Source organism: Eubalaena glacialis, chromosome 19, assembly GCF_028564815.1.
Source record: "Eubalaena glacialis isolate mEubGla1 chromosome 19, mEubGla1.1.hap2.+ XY, whole genome shotgun sequence".
In the NCBI taxonomy this organism is placed as follows: domain Eukaryota; kingdom Metazoa; phylum Chordata; class Mammalia; order Artiodactyla; family Balaenidae; genus Eubalaena; species Eubalaena glacialis.
In genome coordinates this window covers 40,975,204-41,002,789 of record NC_083734.1, presented here as the reverse complement: position 1 = coordinate 41,002,789, position 27,586 = coordinate 40,975,204, and the positions used below count along the sequence as shown (strand labels likewise).

Here is a 27,586-nt window from a genome sequence, read left to right as displayed (position 1 = left end):
TTGCACCACGGAGCCACAAATGTTTGCTGAGCGAATGGTCAGCTGCAGAACATCCTTGTCAAGAGTGACCTCTTTCCCTTGCAAGCTGCCCCCAGCCGTCGTGCAACGGAGCCTGTTGGGCGAAGCCTGCCCTCCTGGCCCTGGTTACCAGCCACCTTGCCCTGTGCCTGCTGCCTCTGCGCTTGCAGGGGTGATGGTGACGATCAAATGAGATAATAGATGTGAGGGCCCCAGGAAATGAGGAAGTTATTCAATTTGGATGCAACCAGCATGCAGCGAGGTCTCCTGAGGTCAAGGCACCACACCAGGCCGCTGGGGGCTACAGATGCGAGGCGGTGACTGCTTCTGTGGGGATCATGGTATACAGGGGAAAAAAACTCATTAAGACTAATTGGAGAGGAGGAAATTCCCGGCACGCAGAAAGAAATGATGTCTGTTCACTTCTAAACGGAAGCAGCTCGGTGTCATGTGTACGACCAGATCCTGGTCTGAATCCTGGCGCTGCCACTTGCCGTCTAACTCCGGGCACATTTTGTTAACCTTTTTGTCTATTTCCTCATTATACCTCATAAGGTCGTGAAGTCGTGTGAGATGCCTGCAGCCAGTAGGAATGCGGCGCTCCCCTCTGTGCTCTCCACTCCTCCAAAAAGGCATGGAAACTGAGCGGGGAGGGGTGCCCCAGGTAGAGGGGGACGCTGCTCGCCCAGAGCAGAGAGGCCTCATTTGAAATTAGCGGCATTGTTTACACACTACTCACAAAGTGCTAAATGCCTTTTACGTGTTTGTTTTCAGAAGCAATTTAAACACAGACTCCTGGGATTTTGGTTATGCCATTCGTTCATGCAGCCAGCCATGTCTTCCTGGGGAAACAGAGGTAGGCTTGGGTTGAACTGTCACAATCCGAATGAGTGGAGGGGAAAGCCACGAACGGGGGTGGAGGGGAGCTTTCGGAGCTGTGGGAGGAAGATTGCAATGGGTTCCAGCAGGTGGAGGCTCAGCCTGGAGCTTTGGGAGACCTGGGGACCACTAAGACGCTCTCTCTGACGACAGGACTCCTGGCAACCCACACCCAGGCTGTAGGAGGATGGACCAGGCCTCCAGGGGTGATAGCTTCTTCACCCGCTGAGGAGCAGGGGCCCTTAGCAGAAGGTGGGGCTGCGGAGTAAGGGACAGGGCCCACCTGTAAGGCTGGAGGAGGAGGCAGAGGGGGGATGTTTTTTATACTCAGAAGTTTCTTGAAGAGGAGGAAGGGGTTGCTATCCTACCTAGGTGTACAGAGAGAAACACACACCAAGGATGGAGATGGTTTATTAATCATTATAATAAAAAAACCTATATCTATACATGTGTATATATATATATGCAGAACTAAAGGATCAGAGGATATAAACCCAAGTATTAACAGCTCTTATGTCTAGATGGTGGCATTAAGGTTTATACTTCTTCTTACACGGAGTGTGTATCCTGTTTACAATAGGGTAAAAACGATAAACTCTCTTCATTTGGAAATCAAGGCACCACCATCATCTGCATCATCATCAGGACTGTGGCATGGGGTTGGGGCTCTTGCTCCAGGCTGGGGGGATGGGGCTGAAGACGCCTTCCTCTCAAAGCCAGGAAGAGCCAAGCTGGGACTCCCTCATGCCCCCATCCCATGCTCACCCCTCCTCAACTGCACAGCGGGCATCACTGTGCAGAGCCCTGTGTTAGATGGCGGGTGGGCAACAAAGCCCCCAAAAGCCACCTTCCTGCATGGAGGGTGTTATAAACTAGGGGGGAATGATGGCAGCACCCTTTAAAATAGCAACACGTTAAAACTCACAAATGAATAAATACACGCTGAGAAGCTGAGTGTAACAAGAGGTTAATGAAGAGGGCGAGTAGCAGAATGAACGTCTGGGGGAGGACTGTTAATAAAGGAAGAGGGTGTTGGCATTAATTGCTCCGAGCAGAGGAAGGCAGGTCAGGGCTCCTGGTGCAGGCGGCTCCAGGGACCAAGAGGGGCCGGGCGGTCAGGACACCTTGGCGGAGCAGCTTCCAGCTGACAGCGCTCCTCCAACCCCCAACAGTTCCTTCTGGCTCCTCTGGTTGCCAGGGGAGTGGGGACTGGAGGGGGGCTCTGCAGGCCAGTTAGATGAGGGGAGGCAGGGAGGAAGGAGAAAAGTGAGGCTGTATCCCACCGTTCCCTTCCCCCACCCCATCCCCCATCTCTCTCACCAGGGTCCCTGAGATGCTCGGAAGTACCCCATGCCCTCCTCTCACCTGTCCCCGCCTACATTTTTTTTTTTTTTTTTTGTGGCGGCTTGCGGGATCTTAGTTCCCTGACCAGGGATTGAACCTGGACCACCGCAGTGAACGCGCCGAGTCTTAACCACTGGACCGCCAGGGAATTCCCTCCCCTCCTACTTCTTGTCCCCATCTGCCACTGTGACCCAGAGCATCCCTGCCCCCAAATGCCAGTCACCTGGGATTGCCAGGGGCCCAGCTGGCCTCTTCAAGGTGCTGCTGGGGAGGCGGGCGATGCGGCTGTGGCCGCGGGAGATTGAGGAACTGCGGGAGGGAAAGAAGGAAGAAGGGGGGAAGGTCACGGCCAAGTCTCTGGACTACGGGGGGCGGGGGGCGGTGGGGGTGGGAGGGTAAGAGCTAGACACCGAGCCTTGGGAGCAGGGGGAGGCTGAGCACCAGTAGGAAGTCCCAAGGCCAGACCTGAGGGTGGGAGAGGCAGCAGAGGGAAGGGGAGCTGAGTGGGGTTTGGGAGGGAAGTAGAGGTGAGGGGGTGGGTAGTCCACTCCCTGGATTACCCAGTGAACACTGAATGTCCCCCTCATGGAGAGAGGGTCTGTGGCCTTTACCAAAGGAGGGAGACATCTCTAATATAATCCTGTAATAGCAAGAACCCAGGGAACCTCAGACAACCAGACGCTGGTCCTGCTCACAAGACCCCCTGCTACTGGCTCCAAGGGGTCTAGAGACACACGCAGCGCCTGTAGTTGGCCCGGGCGTCCGCTGCCCTGGTGACAGCTCCTTCTTTTCCTCCTCCCACACCTCCCCAGCCTCACCTCACAACGCGCCTCTTCTTGCGAGCTGAGGTCCCAGGAAAGGAAGTTGCCGGCTCGGGGCCCTTCATGGTGAACAGGGGCCTGGGTCCGCTGGGGAGGGAGGAGGATGAAGGTGGCACATCAGGAGGGAACCAGAAAAGGGTGCCAGCACCTCCCGCTCCGGCGCCCAGCTTGCGGGGCAGGGAGGTTAGACACGATGACCGCTGAAGTTTCTTCCTCCTAAGAGGTGGACTCCTCTCCCTGCCTCACTCGGCCCGGGCTGACAGCTGAGTGACAGGCCTGCTCTGGGAGAACATCCAGGTGTCAGCTGGCGCGTCCGGGGAACTGGAGTTCAGACAGTTTCACCCTTCCACCTGCCTGGCTCTGAGCCTGTTCCTGAGAGGGGGTTCGGGCTGTGGGAGAGGTGGGGGGAGCAGTGGGCAGCCTGCCACCCTCGGCCTCCCGAGTGCAGGTCGGTCTGCTGCTTGTTCGCGGCCTTGGACTGTCCTGAGCTGGTTGCTGCTCCCCCTCCCTGCCACGCGGGCAGAAGCCGAGGGTGAGAGCATCTTCCCACTGAAAAATGCTGAATAAAGTTTTCTCAGGATGCCCTTCCCAGTCCCAGATGCTGGGCTGGAGGGTAAAGTCTGGGGTGGAAGTGGTAGAAACAGGTATTTCTCAGTGGGATACAGAACTCAGACCAGGCCCAAGTGATGGGGCCCAAGGAACAGAGTGGGCTGGGCACCCCATGTTAGTTCCTCCTCCCTGCTGACCCTCCCTATAGGGGGCGCCTGTGAGCTACTCATGGGCATGTCACAAACCAGCACAGAGCTGGCGGCTTTGAAGTGTAGATGGACAAGGCAGGGCCTGGAGAGAAGCAACGCATCCAAAGAAACGGCACGTTCTGCTCTCCTGGGCCTGGATGCTGGTCAGACCAAAGGGAAAGAGATGCAGTGTCCCAACTCCAAGAGCGTGCTGTCTTCCGTTCCCCTGGGCAGCACCTCTGTCCCTTGCTGACCCCTGACCCCCCTGCTGGGAAGCCAGAAGGGAGACCCACCTGGGGATGAAGGGCTGATCCAGCCTGTTCAACTCCTGGGGGACATTGTCCCAACCAATGCATTCGTGGAAGCCCAGCTTTGAGGGGGTCTCCTCGGAGAGATCAAAGGTGGCGTTGAGGTCCCGTGCGGGCAGGGCCAGAGGGGTGGAGCAGTTCTGCAGAGCGGAAGGGCCCAGGGGCACCCGGCTTTTGATGACTGTGGCTGGGCAGAAGTGAGAGGAATGGCAGGGGGAGGAGGCCCGTCCCCCCGTGGGGGTGATGGGCCCACACGGAAGCTGAGCCTCAGGCGGGGTCCCCCTCCTCAGGCAGGGCAAGAGGGACTGGCGCTGGCGTTTGGTCCCGGGCTTCGGGCCTGGGGGGCTGTCTGGCTCCAAGGGGCTCGGTCTCCTCCTTTTCTTCTCTGTGGGCCGTCGGGATGCCTGAGCTGAGGTGCGGTCAGGCCTGGGTGGGACCCCGAGAGCGTGTATGAGGCCGCTCAGTTGCCTTGCCATGGTCCGGGTCACAGGGCCGGAGTATCCTGGAGACTCTGGGCAGAGAGGAGGGTGCTGAGGGGAGATCAGGGATTGGCCAGAAGGAAGGAGAATTTGTAGAATTTGGGGAGAGAGACACGGGACAGGCAGGAGCCCCCGACTCCTCGGGTCTGCGTGACCCCTGGGGCCTCTCTGTGCAGAAGTCCATGATCCTAGGGGTCCAGTCTCTGACCGAACCATAACCCAGCACCCGGGGCCCCAGCCACCCCTTGGCACCAGAAGACAGGCCGAGCAGGGCTGAGACTCACTTGACTCTGAACGTAGCTCCTGAGCCAGAGGTGACCCCCTGGCCGGGCCAGGCTCCCTGGTGGCCTCTGCTCCAGGCTCAGTGTTTTCCTCTTGTACCAGCTGCTGCAGCATCTCGAATTCTGCGATCATGTCAGGGGTCAGGAGGTTGGCTGCTTGGAGCAGGGAATACTGGCGCTGGGCCAGGCACAGCACCCTCAGAGCCAACCTGGAACAGAGGGAAGGGGATCCCCACCCCGCCTCAGACCTGCCCGGAGGACCCAGCCCCAGGGCTCCAGGTGTGGTGCGCAGCACACGTGCACTGGCCCTCCCGGACTGCCTGGCCGGCCTCATCACCCTTCCAGCCGTGCTGAAGACCAAGGCTGGCGGAGATGACCCCGGTAATGGTGGGCGGCTTCACCCACTCAACATGTCCCCTGACAAAGACAGTACTTGGGAAGTAGGGAAAGGGCACTAAGTGGCCTTGGACTTGGAAGGTCTGAGTTTCCTCTGAGCTCTGCCACCTACAAGAGCTGTGATCTTAAGTCCATTTCCCAGAGGGGCAATGGGAGGTAGCAGAGGAGAGCCAGGCTCAAGTCAGACTAACAGCTCAAAACCCGGCTCCAACACGTCCCAGCTGCGTGACCTTGGATCACCTCTTACCCTCAGTGTCCACATCCCTAAAATGAGGTCAACACACGCAGCCACCTCACAGGGTTGCTGGGGAGATGAAATAGGTTATTTTATTTAAAAAATTTTTGGCAGTGCCCGGCAGACTGCGGGATCCTAGTTCCCTGACCAGGGATTGAACCCGGGCCCTCAGTAATGAAAGCACAGAGTCCCAACCACTGGATTGCCAGGGAATTCCCCAAATGGGTTATCTTAGATATAAAGTGTTTAAAGAGTACTTGGCACATACCCAGCACTATAAGGTTAGTTAACTGTTGTTTTCTATAATAGTAATAATAATAATGCCATCTACCTTGTTAGGATAATAAGAGATTAAATAAGATAGGCCATGTTGATCTTGGTTCTGAGGAGACCCTCAAAAATGCATTCACTCTGCTCTTTCTATTTAGTGATTGGGATCCTGAAAGAGTATGTGTGTATTAACACATACTTCACATGCACTGAGGGGCTATTTAAAGGAAATTACGAAGGACTCGCCTGGTGGTGCAGTGGTTAAGAATCTGCCTGCCAATGCAGGGGGCACGGGTTTGATCCCTGGTCTGGGAAGATCCCACATGCCGCAGAGCAACTAAGCCCGTGTGCCACAACTACTGAGCCTGTGCTCTAGAGCCTGTGAGCCACAACTATTGAGCCCGCGTGCCACAACTACTGAAGCCCGCGCGCCTAGAGCCCGTGCTCCGCAACAAGAGAAGCCACCGCAATGAGAAGCCCGCGCACCGCAATGAAGAGTAGCCCCCGCTCGCCGCAACTAGAGAAAGCCTGCGCGCAGCAACGAAGACCCGATGCAGTCAAAAATAAACAAATAAATAAATTTATTTTTTAAAATATATATGTAAAAAATAAAATAAAGGAAATTACGAGGGTAATGTGATTATTGATGTTGTAAATTTAGATTCTAAGAAAGCAAATCTTCCTTCTGTGAGGCACACCCATGATAAAAGGATAAACAGTTATCTCGGTGGGGATTATTCATGGCCAGTCATTTATCCCTGGGTAGCATTTACCTGCCTGGACATCTCTGAGCCCCCTCCTCTGTCCTCAGTGTGTGCTCAGGGAACCCAAACTCATTTTATAAAGCAGCCTCAAGGCCTTTTTGAAAGAAGGCAGGATATAAATTAAAAAGGACACAGCAGAAACTCATTCTATATCTGCCTGAGCCACACATTATATGAAAATTAGAATGAGAAAAGTGGGAGTCCGGGGAGAAAGCCACTGGCCTGGATGTCAGATGACCCAGGTCTGGTCCCGTCCCTCTTGCCGTGTAGCCCCCGCAGACGGGGGAGTCGGTCTATATCATGGGTTTTCAATTCAGGTTTCAAGAAACCCATCAGAGGACATTTTTAATGGAACAGCTCTGCTTTATCTGTTCTACATATTAGACCTCAGCATAAGATTTCAATTGAAGACAGGGCTTTGCCACTAAAAAAAATTCTGAAAAACCACTGAACTGGAAAATCTAAAATCTACTCAGTGCCCTGGTGGTCTAAGATTCTAAATTCTAAGGCCAAAGCAAAATTATTTTCGATTATCTGGTTGTTAGGTTGTTTTCAAGCATGGAGAAGATCTAGAATGTTCTGCAGCCCCTGATACTTGGGGTCTTCCATTACAGTTTATTAGTATCTATTATTAACTCTAAGAAGTAAGGAAAACAAGGACCATGATGCCCAAATCGCAGCCAAGTTTGAAGCAACTTGTCAGAAACCACAAAATCGGAGGCAAAGCAGAAATGAGAACCCTGGTGTCCTAGCAACGCGGGACTCCAGGCAGAGAGACCGAGTCATCAGTGGGAGTCCATGGTTGTTCCCTGGGGGCCAAGGGGACATCCCGCCAGTGCATCCCTGCCACTCCAGGGCCCCGGGGAGTCAGCAGCAGGAGACAGATAATGAGCCGCTGATTATTCAGGCTGCAGCATTTTTTGCTGAGTCGGGAACAGGCACTCCCCAACAAGAAATAAAATTAAACAGGCCCTTCTGTCTGGAAGCTTTAAATACACTGCTTAGCGTGAAGCGTGCTGGGGAGGGAGGTGTAGGGTTGGCAGCAGCAAAGCTAAGTGGCAGGGGATTTATGTTCTGGGGGCCAAGGAAGAAAATACTAGCTGCACCTCTCTATTAAGCACGGAAAGAATGGTCCAAAAGCCATTTCTCTTTGGGTTTGTATTTACTTCAGAGGAGAAGAGCAGCAGTCAATCTGTTGATGAAGACACATGACGAACACCTGACTCAGGAAAGCTGTCCCTTGCTCAGCTGCTGCCCAGCTTCTCCTGGCAGCTGTCTCCTTGCTGAGCACAGGCAGCTTGGCCTTCAGACTGGAAAGCAAAGCACTAGCCCAGGCAGCCCTGCCCTAGCTCGGTGTTTGCCAGCTGTCTGGATGGAATTTGGTGTTTTGCTTCCCTCGTGTTGGGCTGCCAGCTACACGGGGTAATAAATAGAGAGGGTGCTACGTAAACAGAGTAGGTGATAATATCAAATTGTTGACAGCAGGTAAGGGACAATATTGATGAGAAAAGACTTGCCTCTTTAACTAGAGCAGAAACAGAGCTTTTGTGATGTACTTAGCGCCAACTCCCACCCCAGGAGGCCTGGAACCCATCACCTCCCGCCTTGGAGCAAGAAGATACCTACTGCTTAGAACGGTCCCTGCCCAGGTTCTGTGGTGGGAGGTGGTCCACGACTGGCTTGGGCTGCAGGGTCAGGTCAGGGGAGCCGGGCAATGGGTGTCTGAGGTTCTGTGCTGGCACCTGGATTGGAACCTAGAGAGGAAGGGAGTCACGGGTCGAGGGCCCAGGAGGGCCTCCCTCGCTTTACGTGAGCAGCTCCTACAACCCGTCCCTCCTCCAAGAGTAGGAATGACAGCTCCTGGAACGACCAGGTCCTGGTAGGGGCTTTTTCTCTCCCAGTCTCCGTGCTCCCTCCCTGCTCCCCTTCTGTTAACACTCAGCCTCCCCACTTCCAGACACACAGGATCTGACAGACTAGTTCTTCCTGCGCAGGATCTGAAAGCCTCCTAATGACTGAGGTGTAAGACATCCAGGTAGAGAAGCTGGGACTGAAGGGACCCTGTGAGTTGGGGGTGGGGCATTTCTTTCAATATTCCACCAGCTCTAAGTCTTACCTCCTCAGCCGGACCTTCGTCCTTGTCCTCTGGGGGCTGCTCCTTGTCTGAAGAGTTCCCTTCCACGACCTTCTCCACCTGGGCCTCTGTCCCCAGGCTCTCCTCTTGAAGGACTGCCGACCCTGGGTGTAGCTCTGGGGTGCAGGGCTGGCTGGGGAGGCGGGATGGCAAGGGGCAGCTGGGAAGGCTAAGGGGGAAAGGAGAGGTTTGAAAGGCGGGAAGCGGGGGCAAGTGGGAAAATCAGGGAGGGGGCAGGATCTCTGTGGCTCCAGGTCCATAAGGGGTGGATGCTTGGGTAACAAGAGGGCAGTAGCTGAGGGTGGGAGAAGGAGTCAGGGATTTTCTGGTTTAGGAAACAATGACACCCGCCCCTTAAATGCACCTTCTTTTGAAGAGTAGATGCTGCTTATATAGGCTGGGGTGTGATTTACTCCTTTGACATAGACCATTCTAAGTGACAATCAGTGTGCCGGGCAGTGAGTAGGAACCCCTAACCCCAGATGCCAGAACAGAAGCGAGGAGTCCTAGCCCTCCAGAAGCTGGAGAAAGGATGGGGCAGGTAGGGGCGGCAGAACTCACGGTTGATGTGGAGGGCCCGCTTTGGGGGACCGTGAGGAGTCCTGCTGTGGGGCCTGGGCTCCTGCCTCGTACACTCGGAGCTTCTCCCTCAGGGCGGCCACCTGGAACGAAGCAGCCCAGCCCCTCAGAGCCCCGGGTGAGCACAGGAGGCAAGGGGCAGGCAGAGCGCCCTGGCCGCGCGCCGGTGGTCCCGTCCTGCCCCCGAGCCGGGTGCCCTGCCTCCCGGCCAAGCTCCCCAGGCGGCTCCTCACCTCAGCCTGGAGCTGCTGGCAGATGGTGGCGTACTGGCTGATGTGACAGTCCAGGCTGATCACGTTGCTCTTCAGCTGAGATGGGGGCACAGGGGAGAGATCCGTTTGTTCATTCAAAGCCGCTTTCGGCAACCACTTCCAGCGGCCAGACGCCGCACTAGGCACACCTCACTCACATTCCCGAGACTCACCCTCACGACTGAGGGAACAGGGAGGCCAGTGGCAAGAGGAGAACTTGTCTTTGAACCCGAGACCCCGGCTCCCTGACCGATATGCTCTCCCCAAGCCAGGGGCTTTGCAGCAGTGGCTCCTGGAGCACCGGGGCTCCCTGGAGGAGGCGGGGGAAACCGGGCAACCCTGCTTTTATCTGTGTTATATGTTGTTTTGCCAAAAATATGGGCCTGCCGCTAAAAACAAGTCTGACAGAGATCACTGGCTGATACTCGGCCACTCCCTTCCGTTGCCTCCCTCTTGAGAAGATTCTGCCTCAATCATCCCAGTGCTGTGATATTTTAAGGACGAGGACTCTGTCACTTCTTCCCTCGGCCTTGCGGGAACGCTTGCTCCAGGTACCAGAGGAAGCCAGTGGGTCCTGTCCCCTCCTCCTCCCAGCCTGGGGGCTCCCCCAACACCCCTACACCCCCGCTCCAGGGTGGCCGTCCCAGCTGGCACGCACCGAGAGTTTGATCTCCTTGGCTCGGTCGGCATACTTGAGGGTGTTGTAAGTGTCCTCGTAGGCCAGGCTGGAGGGGCTGATGGCAGCGATCATCACCGTACGGCAGTTGCCCCCGATGGAGTCCTTGAGTAGGCGGGTCAGCTTGCTATCCCGGTAGGGCACGTGAGACTTGCGGCCCTGGGGACAGTGGGTGGGCGTGGAGTGAGTGTCTGGACTACACAGACCCAGGCTAGACTCAGTAGCCTTTGCTTTTTTTTTTTTGTTTGTTTTGTTTTTGTTTTTTTGACCCCGCTGCTGGGCTTACAGGATCCTAGTTCTCTGACCAGGGATTGAAGCTGGGCCACTGGAGTGAAAGCACCGAGTCCTAACCACTGGACCACCAGGAAATTTAGACTTGATAGCTTTTGGCCCAGGGCTGGAGGGAGGGACCCTTGGCTCGGGCACTGGGTTGCTGTCCCGGGGAGGAGCCTGGCTCCATGCAGCTTTACCTTTGCGTCGGCCAGGGCGTTGAGGACGTTGATGAGGGCCAGCAGTGAACGGTTGATGCTGGCTCCCTCCCGCAGCCGCTCCCCCTTGGCATGGGTGCTGGACGCCCGCTCCGAGCCAGCCAGGTCAATCAGGCTCATCTTGGCCACCCGAAGGGCCTGGGTCAGACCTGGGATCCGGTCCTGCTGCTTCACGAAGATCTGGGGGCAGATGGCAGGAGTGAGGGGGCACTGGGCACCAGGAGCTCCAGCTTCAGGCCCTGGCCTGTGACCCCTCCTCACCTGGAAGATGGCATGGGAGCGGGAGGACGTAGCATTGACGTCAGTGGGGTGCTGCGTGCGGTTACGGTTCCCCCTGGTCAGCATCCCCAGCAGCTGCTCAGCTGAGGTCGGCTACAGAGGAGATGTGCAGGAAGTGGGCTGTGGTCTCCCCAATGGGGACTTTTCCCCCAACAGAAGGGCTGCTCTTCAGGACCAATGTTACCCCCTTGCTATCACCACCACCGCCCCAACAGGATCCAGGACATCCCCAAACTGCCCGGTGAGGGGATCCCGGAGGACCAGTGGGGCTGCTCATCCCACCTGAGCCCAGCCCCTTACCTGGTGGAAGGAAAGTCCTTGCACCACCACCCCCTTGTCGGGGTCCTCACGGATGGCAAGGGGCCCCTTGGGCTCCAGCAGGTCGTGGATCTGCTCATTGTACACCTGAGGAGAAAGGAAGCCAGGCAGAGACTTGAGGGAGAGGCTGCTCAGGAAGCCTCTCCCCTAGGGGCTGGGGAGAGCTGAGTTGCTGGGTCAGGGAAGCATGATGAGACACGCCGTGGTGAGTGGCACTTTGCTGGATGATGTCACATGATGAGTAGGACAGGCGGGGTCAGTTCACACGCAGTCTCTCTTGGAGCTGTGTCCACCCTCTGGGCCCCCGTCTGCCCACTCGCTACCACCCTCTCCCCCTCCTGCTTACTCCACCCCACTCCCTCTTTAGGTGGTTGTGAGAATGAGGGATGGGGCCGCCCAGTCCTGGGATACAAACAGCCCTACCTCCTGGTAGCTGATGAGCACCTCGAGTCTCTTCTCCTCCCGGCAGGCCTCGAGCCTTCTGTACAGTTCCATGGTGGTCAGGTACATGATGCCGGGGTCCCCCTCTCTTCCCAGCATGGTGTGTGTCTTCCCGGCCCCAGTGGCCCCATAGGCAAACACTACAGAAGACAGAGTAGGGAGTAGGGTGGCGGCAGGGCCAGATCCACCTTCTCTAGGGGCTCCCCCAGTGCATTTCCATCCGGTCAGCCCTTCCCTTCTCCCCGAGCCACTTTCCTTCCCCTTTCCTTCCTTCCACATGCTCCCTCCCACCCACCCACATCCCCTACGTTCCCAGCTGTTGAGTTCTCCGTGTCCATTCCTGGTGCCCCTGTAGGCTTGTGGATTTGAGGGCAAAGGGGTCTCCACTATGGGTGGGAGCTTATCATTTCCTCAGGGAAGCCTTCTCCAGCCTGGGTAGCTTCCTCTGTGGAAGGCCCACAATTCTTTCCCTCATATCACTTATCTTGTTTTTTTTTTTTTTTTAATAAATCAGCATATTAGGGGATATTATTATTTATTATTATTATTTTTTTGGCTGTGTTGGGTCTTCGTTTCTGTGCGAGGGCTTTCTCTAGTTGCGGCAAGCAGGGGCCACTCTTCATCGCGGTGCGCGGGCCTCTCACTATCGTGGCCTCTCTTGTTGCGGAGCACAGGCTCCAGACGCGCAGGCTCAGTAGTTGTGGCTCACGGGTCTAGTTGCTCCGCGGCATGTGGGATCTTCCCAGACCAGGGCTCGAACCCGTGTCCCCTGCATTGGCAGGCAGATTCTCAACCCCTGCGCCACCAGGTAAGCCCCTTATCTTGGTTTTTAACCACACACTTGTGGGTGTGATTTTGTGATGTGTTTTCTCCCAGTTCTAGACTGTAAGCCTCACGAATACAGGAACGCTGTCTGCCTGATCTGCTATTGTATCCCATGGCCCAGTGGAGTGGCCCACACACAGGAGAAGAATGAATGGGGGGCCCACAGAGAATGCACGGCCGGAGCCCTCCTCAACCAGTGCCCAGCAGAGGGGGAGACGGGCTCACCTGAGCAGTTGTAGCCCTGGAGGAAGCTGTCCAGGATGCTGTGGGTGGTGTGATGGAACACGTCCTGTTGGGTGGCTGCCTCACCAAAGACCCGGTCAAAGACAAACGTCAGGTCTTTGCCCTTCTTCTTGGGGCCATCATGGATGCTGCCCCATTTCAGGCCAAGGAAGCCCCCATCGGGCTCCTCAGGGTCAAACACCAGCACCCGTTCATCCACCACCTGAACCACAGGCCGCCGCTGACTCTCCAATTCCCTCGGGGTGGGGGGCCGCACCCGCACCACGACCTGCACCATGCTGTTTTCCACCGCCATCACCATGGCAACACCTGGGCAGAGACATGATGGATATGAGGACCAATCCGACCCAGGCCTGACCAGGTGCCCTCAGCCTAGCACTCAGGGGCCTTCTCCCACCTCCTCCTCAACAGCTCAGTTCCATTTTATACCTCAAGAGAATACTGATGCCAGCACCAATTATTGACAAATATCTTTCTCATCTGAAAGACCATCTTTGTCACATCCAATGACTGTATTTTTTTCGGAGGCCTATTCTGGGCTTTCTATTATGTTCCACTAATCTGTCTATTCCTGTGGCAGCACCACAGTTTCCACTGCATTCCTTTACAGTTGCTTCTTATCTAGCAAGGCAAGACACCCCTCCCAACCCCAGCTTTCTTTTTCATGATTCTCTTGGCTATTTTCAGTCATTTATTCTATTCGACTTTAAGAACATTTTATCAATTCCATCCCCATCATAGAACCACCCCCCCCCCAAAAAAAACCTATTGGGATTACAATCGGAATTATATTAAATTTACATATTTATTTTATATTAAATGTTTTCATACAAGAACATGGCTATTACCTTTCTATTTGTTCATGTATTTTTTATATCTTCAGATAGTTTCTATAATTGTCCTTTTAATACAATTCTTAAGTACTTTATTGCTCTTCTGAATGGAACACCTTCCCTATTTCCAGGTGCTAATATGGAGAAACATGATTGATTAAAAAAAAAAAAATTATTTATTTATTTGGTTGCGTTGGGTCTTAGTTGTGGCAGGCGGGCTCCTTACTTGGCTCCTTAGTTGTGGTATGCAAACTCTTAGTTGCGGCACCCATGTGGGATCTAGTTCCCGGACCAGGCATCGAATCCGGGCCCCCTGCATTGGGAGCGCGGAGCCTTAACCACTGTGCCACCAGGGAAGTCCTGAAACATGATTGATTTTTATATATTTGCCTTATACCCACCACCCTCAAACTCTCTTATTATTATTATTATTATTATTATTATTTGGCCGTGCCACGAGGCTTGTGGGATCTTAGTTCCCTCACCAGGGATTGAACATGGGCCCTCAGCAGTGAAAGTGCGTAGTCCTAACCACTGGACCACCAAGGAACTCCCTCAAACTCTCTTATTGACTCTAAGTGCTTTTTATTAGAGCTTATTGAGTTTTCTGAGTATACAATTATGTATCAGAAAATAATTTTTTTTACCTTTTCTTCTCCATACTTATACCAAATATTTCATATGTTGTCTACTGTATTCCCTAGAACTTCCAAAACAATGTTGAATGATAATAGGCATCCCTGTATTGTTTTTTTTAAATAAATAAATAAATATATTTATTTATTTATTTTTGGCTGTGTTGGGTCTTTGTTGCTGTGCGTGGGCTTTCTCTAGTTGTAGCGAGCGAGGGGCTACTCTTTGTTGTGGTGCGTGGGCTTCTCACTGTGGTGGCTTCTCTTGTTGTGGAGCACGGGCTCTAGGCACGTGGGCTCAGTAGTTGTGCCTTGCAGGCTCTAGAGCGCAGGCTCAGTAGTTTTGGCGCACGGGCTTAGTCGCTCCGTGGCATGTGGGATCTTCCCGGACCAGGGCTCGAACCCGTCTCCCCTGCATTGGCAGGCGGATTCTTAACCACTGCGCCATCAGGGAAGTCCCCCTGTAGTGTTTTTGATCTTAAAGGAAATGGCTTTAGTGCTTCACTATTTATTTATTTATTTATTTTTAAAATTTATTTTATTTATTTATTTATTTTTGGCTGTGTTGGGTCTTTGTTGCTGTGCACGGGCTTTCTCTAGTTGCGGCGAGCGGGGGCTACTCTTCGTTGCGGTGAGTGGGCTTCTCATTGCAGTGGCTTCTCTCATTGTGGAGCACGGGCTCTAGGCACGTGGGCTTCAGTAGTTGCGGCATGCGGGCTCAGTAGTTGTGGCTCACGGGCTCTAGACCACAGGCTCAGTAGTTGTGGCACATGAGCTTAGTTGCTCCGCGGCATGTGGGATCTTCCCGGACCAGGGATCGAACCCGTGTCTCCTGCATTGGCAGGCGGATTCTCAACCACTGTGCCACTGGGGAAGCCCTGCTTCACTATTTAGATATTGATTTTGGACAAATAGTCATTATCATATTAGTAATTTCCTCTGTTCTTAGTTTACTCAGAGTTATCAGGAATATCTTGAACTTTATCTAATGCTCTTGCAGCATCTTCTGATATGTTTACATGTTTTTTCTCCTTTATTTTGTTGATGTGGTAAATTATTTGATATTATTCTTGGCATCAAAGCAACCATGCATTCTTGAAGAAAAATCCTACTCTGGCCATACTGAAGTTTCCAATTTTCAAATGGTCAAATGTGTCAACCTTTTTTTTTATTGTTTTTATGTCATATTTAAGAAGACATTCCTTCCCTAAAATAATAAACACTTTTCTTATATTTCTAATACTTTTCCTTTCTTACATTTAGATCTTTATCCAGATGGAATTTATTTTTGTGTGTGAATGATATGAGGATATTCCTAAATATCTTTTCTTTCCAAATGGCAGGCAACTATCTCAAGATCGTTTATTAAATAGTGCATTCATTCTCCACTAATTTATTTATTTATTTATTTATTTTTAAAAATTTATTTATTTATTTATATTTATTTTTGGCTGCGTTGGGTCTTCGTTGCTGTGCGCGGGTTTTCTCTAATTGTGGCGAGCGGGGGCTACTCTTCGTTGCGGTGCGCAGGCTTCTCATTGCGGTGGCTTCTCTTGTTGCAGAGCATGGGCTCTAGGCGCGCAGGCTTCAGTAGTTGTGGCACGCGGGCTCAGTAGTTGTGGCGCATGGGCTTAGTTGCTCCGCGGCATGTGGGATCTTCCTGGACCAGGGCTCGAACCCATGTCCCCTGCATTGGCAGGTGGATTCTTAACCACTGGGCCACCAGGGAAGTCCCCCCCACTAATTTAAATGCCACATTTAACATAACTAAATTCTCATATAAACACGAATTTGTTTTGTGAGTCTCCGTTCTGATCTACTGAAATGTCTATTCCTTTTCCCGTAACTCGTTGTAATTATTGTGGTTCTATAATATATCACCTTATTGTTCTTTTTCTTGGCTATTCTTGGGCATCTTGTCTTGTGCATGATTTTAGAATCAGCTTATGAAGCTGATTCTATGAAAAATCCTGCTAAGATTTTAATTGGGATTATTTTGAATTTATAGATTAATATGAGAATTGGCATCTTTACAGTATGAAGTCTTCCCATCTAGGAATATTGTATCTCTTTTCATTATTCACAACTTTATAATCTTCAGTAAAATTTTATTGTTTTCCTCACATGAGTTTTGTACATTTCTTCATAGGTTTATTACTAGTTACTGTATAGTCTTTGTTATATTGTAAGTAAGCTCTTTTTTTTTTTTTAATATTTATTTATTTATTTATTTATTTATGGCTGTGTTGGGTCTTCATTTCTGTGCGAGGGCTTTCTCTAGTTGCGGCGAGCGGGGGCCACTCCTCATCGCAGTGCGCGGGCCTCTCACTCTCGTGGCCTCTCTTGTTGCGGAGCACAGGCTCCAGACGCGCAGGCTCAGTAGTTGTGGCTCACGGGCCCATTTGCTCCGCGGCATGTGGGATCTTCCCAGACCAGGGCTGGAACCCGTGTCCCCTGCATTGGCAGGCGGATTCTTAACCACTGCGCCACCAGGGAAGCCCAGTAAGCTCTTTTAAAAATTACATTTTCTAATTCATTTTGACAGAACATAGGAAAGCTACTGATTTCTGTATGCAGATCTTGTATCTGGCCACATTGTTGAACACCCTTATTAGTTCTAATAGATGGTCATTGATTCTCTTAGATTTTTCAATTAAATGATGATACAGTTTGCAAATAATAACAGTTACTTTCTATTTTTAGCTCTTCTATATTTAGTTCCCCACCCTCCACTACCCATTAGGAATGGGTGCTAAATTTTATCAAATGCTTTTTTGGCACTTGCTGAGATGATCACACAGTGTTTCTCCTTTAGTCTGTTAATGTAGAGGGTGACATGGATAGATTTCCTAATATTGCCCTGGTAGTAATCCCAAAATCTTATTTACCTATTCTCTCTTGAATTCCCCTCAGACCTCTCTCGCCTTTCATTTCACCTTCAAGCCAGCCTACCAAAGGTAGAGATGGAATTTCTGGAATGCAGTAGTCACAGATATCCTGGAAAAGTTCAGCCCAAGTCTAGGGATATGTTAACAGGGGTAAGAAACAGGGGGCTGTTCCTGGGGGATAGGAATAGATGAATGCTTTCCTAGGAAAGATGAGGTCCCACTGATGGGTCACAATTACCAGGGTCATTCAGCAAAGAAACATGGGATTTCTACCTAAAACTCCAGCAAACAACTCATTTTTTCCTTGGGGAATGAGGCAGAATTGAGTTGATTTCAAACTCCTGTCCTTCACCCCCAAACTTCTTAATTTCTTCCCCACACAAAACAAAGGAGAGATGTCGACCAATAATCATCTTTTTACTTGTGTGTAATTAATTCTATTCCTGTCCCAGCAATCAGCTCATCATAATAATAAACATAACAGGTAAGTGCCCACTCTGTCAGGGACTGTTCTAGGCGCCTTACACGTTTCACCTCCTTTCAACCCCATCACGACCCCACGTGATAGATACTATTATTATACTCATTTTTCAATGAGAAAATTGAGACAGAGAGGGTTAAGCAACTTGCCCAAGATCCCAGTGGTAGTAAGTGATGAATCCTGGTTCCAACCCGGGCAGTCTGACCATAGAGCCTGCTATACTGCCTTGTAATGACGTTATATATTACACCCTCATGATCACATTGTTGTAATAGTTCCTTATGTTTCTATAATAATTATAATCCCTTTTATGTAACTAGCATTATGTATGCTGCAAACGTTTTCGGATAAATAGACTAGACCTGATTTTCAACACTCAGAATTCCTGTCTCCCATCCTCGCAATCCCACCCTCAGGGAACCCCATTCTTTTTTTTTTGGCTGCGCCTCACAGCTTGCAGGATCCTAGTTCCCTGACCAGGGATCGAACCCCTTGGCCCTTGGCAGTGAAAGCATGGAGTCCTAACCACTGGACCGCCAGGGAATTCCCAGGAACCCTACTCTTGTGACCAGGAAAGTGAAGGCAGAGGGTGCCTGGTCCCACCCTCTGAGTCTACACTGTATTAGCTGAGTTGGAGCTACAGAGCAGCTTAACATTCAAAGCAGGAAATTAAAAAGGGCACTGGCAGCGGAGTGCGCCTAACCTTTACAGTTCCCTCCTCTCCGCCTCCTGAGGGCCAGTGAGGCCGACTGTTTGCCTAATGAGATGTTTTCCTTCTCCCTGAGACAGTGCTGAGGGTGTGGAGTGGGAGGTGGGGAGCGGGTAGGGTGACACTTGGCATGGCCGCAGTTAGGACACCTGGGTCCTGGTCTCTGCTTTGCCTCTGACTGGTGGGGAGGTCTTTCCACCAAACCACACCACGTTGATGTCACATCATCTCCCTTCGAGAGCCAGAGAGAACAGCTACCAATCTGCTCCTGCCCCAGGGGGATGGGAGATTAATGAGAGAACGTTTGTCAAGTTTGCTTTGATCCTCCGTTGGAAAGAGCTTTTCAGCCCAAAGTACAAGGGAGATGATTCTTTAATAAGATCTTCAGGGTTCTGAGCCAGCCACAGCCATGTCCTGTTTCTAACCTGGGGCAGCTCATTAAAACCCGGAGGCTAGTTCGCTGCGGAGCTGAGGCTGGGAAGCCAAGATTCAGTTGTTTTCAGGGTAGCCTCCTCTGCCCATCCTCATAGGGACAGAGAGAACAAGCCCAAGATGCTCAGAAGCCCCTGGAGAAGAATTTTTGAGGACTTGAGGGGGGTCTGCCTGCAGACATTGGGAGCTCGGAAGGCAGGGAAAGTGCCTAGCCCTTGGGTGTTGTACTTTTATATAGCGGTTGCTGTGGTCCCCTTCATTGCTCCTTCACAACAATCATACACTGTGTTTCTTGTCCTTAAGCTCCAAGAGAGCAGGACCCTCTTCTGATATAGTCTGTGCACCCCAGATGCCTAGGAGCCAGATCCAGCATACAGTAGATGCTGTATAATATTTGTCCTATGAATGAATAGAGGCCAGAGAAAAGCAGTCTGAAGCCAAAAGCCTAAAAATAACTACAATTATAGCTAACATTTATTGAGCACTTACTATGTGTCAGGCACTATGCTAAGTGCTTTACAAGTGTTTGTTTATCTTTCACAGCAATCTCATTCTGCAGTTATTGATACATTTGTTACATCCCTACTCTGCAAAGGAAACTGAGGCTCAGGAAGGAAATTGTCTCATGGATGGTAAGTAGCAAGGCCAGAACTTGACTTTGTTCTGTCATCAGAGGCACTACTCTTCATCCTAGCCTGCTCTGCCTTCTACCTGGGCTTTTGTAGCTCTTAATTCCCCTCACCTTAGTACCCACAGAAAAAAGTCCAAAGATGGCTGTTTCTTTCTATGGGTGGTAGCAAAGAGGAAGGAGCTGTGTTCTTTTGTTTTATAAATAGACAATCATAAGGCTGTAACGAATGATAGTTTTGTTTATTCCTTTCTAATCAATTTTATTTATTTTTCTTGTCTTACAGCTCTGGCTAGGACCTCAGGTACAATATTGAAAGCAGCAATAGTGAGCAATCTTGTCTCTTTCCTGCTTTCATTTTGCTCTTTGTTGGTTTAAGGAAATTTACCTCTATTTCTAGTTTACCATTGAAAACAATCATAAATGGTTATTGAATGCTATTTCTGTACCTAATGGGATATGTTTTCTCCTTTAATCTGTAAATGTGTAAATTGTATTAATAGATCTTCTATTGTTAAACTATTCTCACATTCCTGGGATAAACCCAATTTAGTCATAATGTATTTTTTAAAAATACATCACTGGCTTCTGATTGCTAGTATTTTATCTAAGATTTTTACAACTACATTTATAAAAGAGATTGGCTTGAAATTTTCTTTGCCTCATTTTTGGTATCACAAAATAGACTGGGGACTTCCTTGGCGGTCCAGTGGTTAAGACTCTGAGCTTCCACTGCAGGAGACACGGGTTCGATCCGTGGTCAGGGAACTAAGATCCTGCATGCTGCGTGGCACCCCGCCTCCCCCCTAAAAATAGACTGAAAATGTTTTCTTCCTTTCTTTCTTTTTTTGGGAAGAGTTTCTATAAGATTAGAATCATTTCAATTGCCTGTATATTTTTGGTGGGGTTTTTTGATGTGTGTGAAGGTAGATTTTTTAAAAAAATTAATTAATTAATTTTTGGCTGTGTTGGGTCTTCGTTTCTGTGCGAGGGCTTTCTCTAGTTGCGGCAAGTGGGGGCCACTCTTCATCGCGGTGCGCGGGCCTCTCACTATCGCGGCCTCTCTTGCTGCGGAGCACAGGCTCCAGACGCGCAGGCTCAGTAACCGTGGCTCACGGGCCCAGTTGCTCCGCGGCATGTGGGATCTTCCCAGACCAGGGCTAGAACTCGTGTCCCCTGCATTGGCAGGCAGATTCTCAACCACTGCGCCACCAGGGAAGCCCTGAAGGTAGATTTTAAACTAATTAAATTTCTTCAGTAGTCCTAGGTTTGTTCAAAATTTCCATAGCTTCTTTTTTTTTAATTTATTTATTTTATTTTATTTATTTTTGGCTGTGTTGGGTCTTCATTGCTGCTTGTGGGCTTTCTCTAGTTACGGTGAGTGGGGGCTACTCTTTGTTGCGGTGCGCGGGTTTCTCATTGCGGTGGCTTCTCTTGTTGCGGAGCACAGGCTCTAGGCACGCGGGCTTCAGTAGTTGTGGCACACGGGCTTAGTTGCTCCGTGGCATGTGGGACCTTCCCGGACCAGGGATCGAACCTGTGTCCCCTGCATTGGCAGGCGGATTCTTAACCACTGCACCACCAGGGAAGTCCCTTCCATAGCTTCTTGAATCAGTTTAGGTAAGTTGTTTTTCCTAGAAAATTGCCCAAAAGCATCATCAAAAAGATTTCCCATTGAAGTCTTTCTCTCTCTTTTAATCTTTCAGTAACCAAAGTTATGTCCCTATTTTCATTCCTAAGGTCATTTTTCCATGTTTCTTTTCTTTTTTTCTTAATCAATATTACCAGAGGTCTGGCTTTTTTATTAGTCTTTTCAAAGATACAGCTTTTGGCTAAGTTAATCATCTCTATTATATAGGAAAATTCTATTTCATTAATTTTTGCTCTTAACTTCTTTTATTTTCTACACTTTAATTCTGTTGTTCTGTTCTATCTTATTAAAACTGAATATTTGCCTCACTTTCAGCTTGAAAAAATACATGTTCTAATGTAAGCCTTTAAGACTATAAATTTCCCTCTAAGTATTCTCTAACTGCATTCCCCACATTTTATAAATAGCATTTTCACTGTTTCATGCTAATTACATTTTAATTAGAATAATGATATCCTATTTGACTGAGTTATTTAAATGTTTTTTTTAAAAAAAATCCAAATGTGGGTTTGTTTCTTTTTCTTTTGTATTTTAAACTTAATTGCTTGTGGAAATAGAATATGGTTTGTATAATACTCTGATAACTGTTTAGATTTGCTCTGTGGCCAGATAGAGACAATTTTTATTAAGACCTCTAAAAATATGCTACTGGCATACTTTTTTTTAAAAAAAGGTATAAAATGGAGCTGGGTTGGTTAATATAAAACCAACAAATTGAGACACTTTAAAATCTCTCTCTGATGGTGGGGGAATTCAATCATGAAATAGGCAGAGAAGGACTGGATACTTTGGTAGTTGTTTGAAGCACGGACTGTGTGACCGGAGAGGAAAGAGAATAGTGATAAGACTGGAGAAAGCAGTGTAACATCCACAAGAAGCTCATACAGAAAAATTTTGTGGATGTTCTCCTCTTAGCTAGGCTTAACTTCTCTGTTTCTTAACCTGTAAAATGTAAATATTAGTATCTATTCCATTGGGTTGTTGTGAGGATTAAATGAGTTAACTGAAACCTGGTAAGTGCTCAATAAATGTTAGCCATCATTATTAGAATTGATATGACATACTAGCATTTCGCCCCCTACCAGAAGAACCAACATCTGCAGTAAAATCCCCTATTTTCCTTGACACAGACCAGGCTTATCTTTCCCGTGTCACTTCAGTACCTTAAAGGGTCAAAGCTAAGAGGAAAGGCATCCTAGGAACAGTAGCAGAAGACCTGGTTTTCCGTCATGCAGATCTTCTTTCATTCTTTCCTTTATTCAATCAAATATTTACTGGGTGCCCCAGTAACTAACTTACGGCGCCCGGCACAGCTCTGCAATCAGTTCTGCACAGATGTGCAGCGAGGGTCTTAGCTACTCCTTACAGATGTGCAGAGAGTCCCACGTCTCCAGTTCTAGTGTGCGGGAGGACCCAATTCTTCCATACGTATGAGCAGGGGTACCTTTCCCAGAGCGGATGTACAGAGGGCTGGGCCCGGGTGCAGACTTGAGGGCCCAGTCTAGGTCCTGTACAAATAAGCAGAGGGTCCCGATCTCCCGTGCAGATGTGGAAGGAATGGCCTTCTCCCCGCACCTCCCGCCACCCTGTTCGGAAGGGACCGCCCGGGACCTGATGGGTCTTCACGCTGCACCTCCGTGTTCCGCACAAAAGAGGCCGGGCTCCCGCTTCCGCCGCCGTCAGCAGCTGGGTCCGCCCGTCCAGACCTGAGCGCAGGAGCCCGCGGGGCCGCCTCCGTCGTGGGCCATCGCTTACCCTTCGTCGGTTCCACGCCGCTGGTGTCGCTCCTCGCTGCCGGGTCCCGCCGCAGCAGACAGGAAACCCTGACCACCGGAGAGCGCCGCCCCTCAAGCATCCGACCGGCGCCAACCTCCGGCCCGCGCGGAGTGTTCAAATTAGCCGGGTCGGCTCATCGGCGCTTGCCATTGGTCACCGTCCGGATGGCTGATTGGCTGTTTCCTAAGTAACAGTGTACTGCTCCGAGGTGGCGGGAGTTGTCAACAGTGCGCTTGCGCACTCCCCCTTCCTGCTTGCTGGAGGTTTGAGGCGGTGGCTCCGAGGCTGGAGCCACCAGAGTGACCGGCAGAAACCAGTATGCGGTTGGGGTACGGAGGGGGAAGGGGGGGTTACGGCCTGTCTCAGTTGTCCCTGGGACTGAGTTCATCAGCAAATGCAGCAACCAGACATCAAACACGTTTTCAAACCTGCTTTTTCTGTGGGCTAAGTCGGCATCCACTTACCCAAGAAGGGAGTTTCAGCCGCTCTCCAGGGTTTTTTCTCTTCCGCGACCATCCGAAGAATGAACTTCAAGCTTTGATGTGGAGAAACCGGTGGAGGCAGAGAATGGCACCTGCTTGGCTTTGACAGTGCCAGGAGTATTATGGACGGACTGTTGAATATGAGGGGCGGCCCCTTAGGGCACCGCTGGGCAGCAGTGTCTCTATCCTCCACAGCAGTCTGCTGCTTGGATTCTGGTGGGCCACCGTCATGCTGATCCCCAACACCGGGGGTTGTGGAGGTGGAAGAGAGAGCCTTGCCCTGGAATCGGAAAGTCTGATTCCAATCACTAGTGACTGTATCATTAATTAGTGCTGAGACTGTGGAAGTCACTTCTCCTCTCTGGGTGTCAGTTTCCTCATCTATAAAGTGGGGCAAATATCCTGCCCTTCCTAAGAACATGGTTGGAAAACCCTCTTAACTTCCAGCATATGTAAGCTTTCTATGAGTCTGATTAGGATGAAACAGCAATGGCTGCCAGGAGTCAGTTGCTCACCACTTTCTAATGATCTTTCCCCACACTGGGACCATGAACAGGTCTGAGGCATGCAAGAAAGCAGGAGGCAAAGTTCCCTGGCTGGCCTGCCATCAAGATAGGAGTGTCACTATTTAATCCCTGGTTGATTTGACCCAAACTCCATTCACCTACCTGGACCTCTACTGCCCTCTATTCAGTGAGCTAGCACTGCTGGTTTGGCGAGAATAAAATGAGACAACCATGCAAAAATGCTGTTATTGTAAAGCTACCAGAAAACCAGGGTATTCTTGCCATCTCCACTACCCAGGAGAAATAAGCTGTTAAAGAATGGCTTCCAGGTTAGGGATCTCCTCCCCCCTCACAGGGATGTGCATTGTAACAGAGGTTTGGAGTGTGGTTGAAGGCTTGGGGTGCCCAGGAGACGAGGGGAATAGGAGCCTCTTGTGCCCTGTAAGCCAAGTCTTGCCCTGGTCCTATTCTGACTCTGACAATTACCTGGAGAAGGTGAGGTGAGTCATGGTGAGGCCAGGAGCAGAGGCTGGCCCTGCTATGGGCAGTGGAAAGGGGACATTTACTTGCTTGATCATTTGGGGCAAGTCACTTAGCCTCTCAGAGCCTCAGTTTCTGCAGTTATAAAAAAAGAGGATAAAATAATACTTAGCTTGTTACAAAGATTAGAAATAATGTAGGTAAAGCAACTTGCAGACATTCAATGAAGTGGTAATGGGTGTTCTCGTATTCATTCATTTAACAAGTATTTACTGATAAGAGACAAGTAGGCTCAGAGGATAGGGTGGTGAGTGATAAACACTCACCTCCTACCTTCATAGAGCTTTCAGGCTATGGGAGAAATTGGCCTATTAAACAATGACTAACAATGACATGAGAGATGGGCTATAATGAGAACACCTGAGGGTGTCAGGAGGAAGTGACGTGCAAGCTGAGGTCTGAAGGAGGAGTGGAGCTCGTTTGGTGAGTGGAGCCATTCCTTGGATCTTAGAGGCCAAGGTGAGAGAGTCAACCAAGCCCAGTGATGCTGAGAGAGCTTGGTAGGGCCTGGTGAGGCCCACCTTAGTGGACACAAATGGAAAACCCTTGGGCCCTACACCACAGATGCTGATAAGGGGAGAGCAGCCTGGTACTGGTCTAAAAGAACTTCAAAGCATAGAACCCAGACGTGAGGGCTGGGTGCAGGATTTTTGCCTTGTCTGGCAGCAGATGTTTCTGGGCTGACATGGCTGGGGGTGTGAAAGGCCACAGGCTCTGTGCTCTTGTGAGGTGTGTGGATGTCTCACTATCTGCAAGTGGCAAGATTTCCAACCCTGGGTGCTCAAAGGAGGCAGAGAGGAGGCATGTCCATTCACCTGTACACTTGTCACTGCACATCTTTGCACCTGGATGTAGCATTCACTGCTTCGGGTGTAGACCAATTTTAAAAGGTCCTTGGAGACTTCCCTGGTGGCGCAGGGGTTAAGAATCCACCTGCCAATGCAGGGGACACGGGTTCAATCCCTGGTCCGGGAAGATCCCACATGCCACAGAGCAACTAAGCCTACGGGCCATAAGTACTGAGCCCACGCGCCTCAACTACTGAAGCCTGTGTGCTCTAGGGCCGCGTGCGGCAACTACTGAGACCGAGGGCCTAGAGCCCGTGCTCCGCAACAAGAGAAGCCACCGCAATGAGAAGCCCTCGCACCGCAACGAAGAGTAGCCCCCACTTGCCTCAACTAGAGGAAACCGTGTTAGGTACTGAGTGAGCCACTTGGAAGATGCTCTCAGTATGGCCTTGGAGATGGCAGATGACTGCTGGGGAAGTCCAGGAAGGCTTCATGGAAGAGCAGGTGTTCTGCAGGCAGCTGAAGTAGCCCAGGGTCTAGCAGACCCATCCCTAGTTCTGGGCAGGCAGGGAGAGGTCTGTAACTCTACTGGCCTAGGCAGTTGTCCTAATGCTGGCTGGGGTTCCTCACTCAGGGAGAAAAGGGCTTGTGCCCTGGGGGCCTGCAAAGAACTCCTTGAATTTGCCCATTACCGTCTGGGAAGAGGCAGGAACCCCGCCCCTGCACAAGCTGCCCAGGTGGCAGGTGTTATAGGAAGTGTCTAGTGATTTAGGGGACGAAAGACTTCTCTGGCTGGGAGGGAGTGAGATTCAACCCTTCCCCTACTCCAGGGAATGGACAATCAAGAGAGCTGTTGCCAGAAAGATGAAGCCTGGTGATCTTGGGCAAGGTTTACCTCTCTGTGCCTCATTTTTCTCATCCAAAAAAATGGGTGTGATAATAGTAACTACCTTATGGGATCATCGTGAGATTAAAATGAACGAATACGTGCAAAATTCTTAAAACAGCGCATGGTGCGTAAGCTACTGTTATAACTTAGTTGTTGATACGGAGATGAGAGTATATTTGTTCTTCCAGCTCCAATATTCCCCAAACCCCTGGACAAAAGAAGAGAAACCCCTCAGCTGCCTGGGTTCTGCCCCCTTCCCTATTCCAAAAAGGACAGCTTCAGCAACAGCTGTGGTGGGGTTGGGATCTCAGATTTTGGAAGGAGACTTGTTGTAAAACCTTTTTGAACATTATATAAGTAAAAAAAAAAAAAAAAAAAAAAGTAAGCCTCCCCTTAGTCCAGCTCCCTCAGAGGTAACCGCTGTTAACAGTTGGGGGAGCCTTCCCTGCCTCTCTAATAGCATCGTGTCCTGGATGTATTTATATGATCTCTGTAGGTATCTTGAAGCCCTGGGTGGTTTCTTATCACTTTCTGGCTCCTCCACACTGAGCTAGGGCCTGGCCCAGATGAGGTATTCAGTAATGTTAAAATGAGCAGAGCAAGTAGAGACCAAACAGATGGGTTTGCCAGGTCCTTGGGGGTATCCCTGTGCTCTTACCCCAAATTGGAGGCCACAGAGCAGAACAGTGGGAGAATCCACATTGGAGACTCCATTCTTAATACTTAGCTCTACATCCTGGGTACCTCAGACCAATCTCTCCCCTAGTGCCCCACACTCACTTCGGGTGGGAGAAAACCCAGATGTCTTCGTTTTCTTCAGTGATGATCATCACCGTCCCACGCATTGAAGTGCAGCCAAAAGAGTTTTATTTTCATTTTTATTTATTTATTTATTTATTTGGCTGTGTCGGATCTTTGTTGCGGCCTGTGGGATCTTTTGTTGAGGTGTGTGGGCTTCTCTCTAGTTGTGGCACGGACTCTGGGGCCCACGGGCTCAGTAGTTGCAGGGCGCAGGCTCTCTAGCTGTGGCACCCGGGCTCTAGAGCGCACGGGTTTAGTTGCCCTGTGGCATGTGGGATCTTAGTTCCCCCACCAGGGATCGAATCTGTGTCCCCTGCATTGGAAGGCAGAGTCTTAACCACTAGACCACCAGGGAAGTCCTCAAAAGAACTTTAAATCACAGGGCTTAGGAGACTTGCATCTGCATTTTGCTTTACAACTTACAAAATATTAATACTTTCTTACCCACTGCCTCATAATGGCCCTTCAAGTAGATATTTTTATTAGGCCCATTTTATAGATGGAGAAACTGAGGCTCAGAGAGGTGAAATTTCGTTTCCTGAAACACTGAACTGGGCCAGAACTTGAGCCCAGTTCTTTTTTTTTAATAAGTTTATTTATTTTATTTATTTATTTTTGTCTGCATTGGGTCTTCGTTGCTGTGGGCGGGCTTTCTCTAGTTGCGGTGAGCGGGGGCTACTCTTCGTTGTGGTGCACGGGCTTCTCATTGCGGTGGCTTCTCCTGTTGCGGAGCAGGGGCTCTAGGCGCGTGGGCTTCAGTAGTTGTGGCGCATGGGTCAGTAGT

At 50.4% G+C, this 27,586-nt stretch overlaps 1 protein-coding gene across 1 annotated transcript; it reads right to left on the bottom strand.

Moving 5' to 3' along the window:
• Positions 1-1,921: 1,921 nt before the first annotated feature.
• KIF18B (kinesin family member 18B) lies at positions 1,922-22,819 on the bottom strand. The gene is made up of 16 exons (XM_061175406.1): positions 22,776-22,819; positions 12,749-13,075; positions 11,681-11,838; positions 11,240-11,344; positions 10,922-11,032; positions 10,643-10,840; positions 10,155-10,331; positions 9,479-9,553; positions 9,228-9,328; positions 8,649-8,835; positions 8,159-8,286; positions 4,871-5,076; positions 4,093-4,618; positions 3,060-3,149; positions 2,465-2,550; positions 1,922-2,119 (listed from the first exon to the last, which is right to left on the bottom strand). The coding sequence occupies exons 2-16, from the start codon at positions 13,065-13,067 to the stop codon at positions 2,013-2,015; spliced, it is 2,574 nt and encodes an 857-aa protein (XP_061031389.1). The 5' UTR covers positions 13,068-13,075; positions 22,776-22,819; the 3' UTR covers positions 1,922-2,012.
• Between the last annotated feature and the right edge of the window lie 4,767 nt (positions 22,820-27,586).

Bases quoted from the DNA above. Each gene is read 5' to 3' on its own strand.
- KIF18B (XM_061175406.1), bottom strand. From the start codon at position 13,067: ATGGTGATGGCGGTGGAAAACAGCATGGTGCAGGTCGTGGTGCGGGTG. The intron at 10,332-10,642 runs GTAAAGCTGCAT...CACTGTCCCCAG, and splicing joins ACGCCCTGGCCGACGCAAAG to GGCCGCAAGTCTCACGTGCC. The intron at 8,836-9,227 runs GTGAGTTCTGCC...TTTCCCCCTTAG, and splicing joins GCGGGCCCTCCACATCAACC to CCTTCCCAGCTGCCCCTTGC.